This window comes from Propithecus coquereli, unplaced genomic scaffold (assembly GCF_000956105.1).
Source record: "Propithecus coquereli isolate 6110/MARCELLA unplaced genomic scaffold, Pcoq_1.0 Scaffold122, whole genome shotgun sequence".
Lineage (NCBI taxonomy): Eukaryota > Metazoa > Chordata > Mammalia > Primates > Indriidae > Propithecus > Propithecus coquereli.
Window position 1 is genome coordinate 901,559 of NW_012136303.1, and position 1,877 is coordinate 903,435.

Genomic DNA, 1,877 nt, shown 5'->3' on the forward strand with positions numbered 1-1,877 from the left:
GGGGTCTCGCTCTTGCTCAGGCTGGTCTCGAACTCCTGAGCTCAAACAATCCGCCCGCCTCGGCCTCCCAGAGAGCTAGGATTACAGGCGTGAGCCACTGTGCCCGGCCTCAAAGGGCATTTCTACTGACTATGTGCCAGCAAAGCCTTATTTTTGCTATCTGTGTGGCTTCAGCATCTATACACTATCCCTTCTGACCCTTTACAAATTGAATTCAACCTGGTCCCATTAGTCCTCAACCAAAGCCATGTTTTGTGAGCCTATATTAATAAGTGAACTTCCCTAAAGAGAAGAGACAGGAAGGAGATGGATAACATTAAAGGGCCATGGAAAATCTTAGAAAGGCATTCTGGGAATGCATAGTGTAAAGGAGAGGGATAAGCCCAGAACAGAATGAAATTTGATAGAAGAAAATTACCTGGGGAAATCCAAACTACCAGATCCCACATTCATAGCACACTGAAGTAATGTCTGGTTTGAGAACGTTATCCAAGACATCTAAGCTGAAGGGGATCAGAGCTTAGTAGAGATTTCTCAGCAGCAGCTCCTGTGGGAGATGGGATCCAGGAGTTTCTTTTGGACTGGAGCCAAGGATGTTGGAAGCATAGTCCAACTCTGGGGAGATGAAGCTGGCAAGAACTGGGTAAAGGCACCGCATACCCAGATGATTTATGGCTAAGCTCCAGCCCTAACTGGGAATTAGAACAAAACCCAGGAACAAGTGCTGAAAAGTAGGCTATAAGTGATGGTGGGCTTTAGTAGAGAGGCTGAAACTTGCTGTTTATACAGGTCCCAAGGGTGTTGGTTCCTTTAGGAAGACTGTGTCCGTAGTCTCTCACAAGTGGGACGAGAAGTTCAAGAATGTGACCATGCCTGATGTTCATTGGCTCATGGACCTGTGGCATCTGAGCCTGGGGGACCTAGTTATTCCTGTTTGGTGGCAGTTGGAAAGAGGATAGAGCTGAGAGGACTTACAACTAGCTGGGAAATACTTATTAACCACTTGTAGGATCTATCAGGGCAAAAGGCAGAGTAGAGATAAGGACAAAAGAAGATAAGTCATTGCTCAGGGCCTTGGAGCCAATGTTGGTACCTGTGTAAGCCCTTACTCATCTAATATCTCTTCTCTTTGGCAGCCCACTCTGGGAGATGGTTCAGGATGGCATTGACCTCAAGAGTATCAAGTGGACCCAACACTAGAAGGGTGGGCCTCTGACTTTATGCTCGTCTGACCCTTCCTGCCACACCAACCCACGCAGACAGGCACCTTGTTACATGCCATGGATGCTCCAGAATTGGTATAGCCCAATTTACTGAAGCATCAGCTCACCTCTATGATGGAAACTCAAGGAAACTGTCTTTCCCCAGCTTCATCTCCTTTGGTGGGGAACATTCCCTATTTCTTTCCAGGAGTTCTTCTCTGGTATTATAGTGTGTAGACATTTTCATCTTGAAGCAGTAGAGACATTTGCTGTGATATTGCTGCTGGACATATGTGTGTCCTTGGTGGGGACAGCAAGAGGATCTGGAAGAAGGCTCTTTGTTCAGGGACCCCAAGGCTCTGTATCGACATTTGAGTTGTTGCTTTCTGCTGCTCAGCTGGACTGGTTTCTTCAGCAACAAGCTTAATCAACTGCAATTTAATCTTTTTTGTGGCTCCAAAGGACATCTTTTCATATTGACTGTAGACCAAAAGGCGAGTTTCTTAGAAGGCTTGTCTCCTTTCTGTTCTCATGCTCCTTTTGACCCAGTAGGTCAAAAGAAAGGAAAGGAGCTAGAAATCATCCATGTGACTCTACCCATTATTCTCATAATTTGTTTCTTTCCTTAAAATTTGTCAATTTGAAGATTGGAGAAATAAAGTCACCTTCTATTTA

General features: G+C 45.3%; 1 protein-coding gene across 1 annotated transcript in view; it reads left to right on the plus strand.

Moving 5' to 3' along the window:
• NFS1 (NFS1 cysteine desulfurase) overlaps positions 1–1,877 on the plus strand; it is a 21,940-nt gene extending 20,063 nt beyond the window's left edge. Inside the window, exon 13 of the mRNA XM_012665792.1 lies at positions 1,137–1,877. Coding sequence (XP_012521246.1) covers positions 1,137–1,200 — 64 coding nt within the window. The 3' untranslated portion in view covers positions 1,201–1,877. The remainder of the gene's footprint in view (positions 1–1,136) is intronic.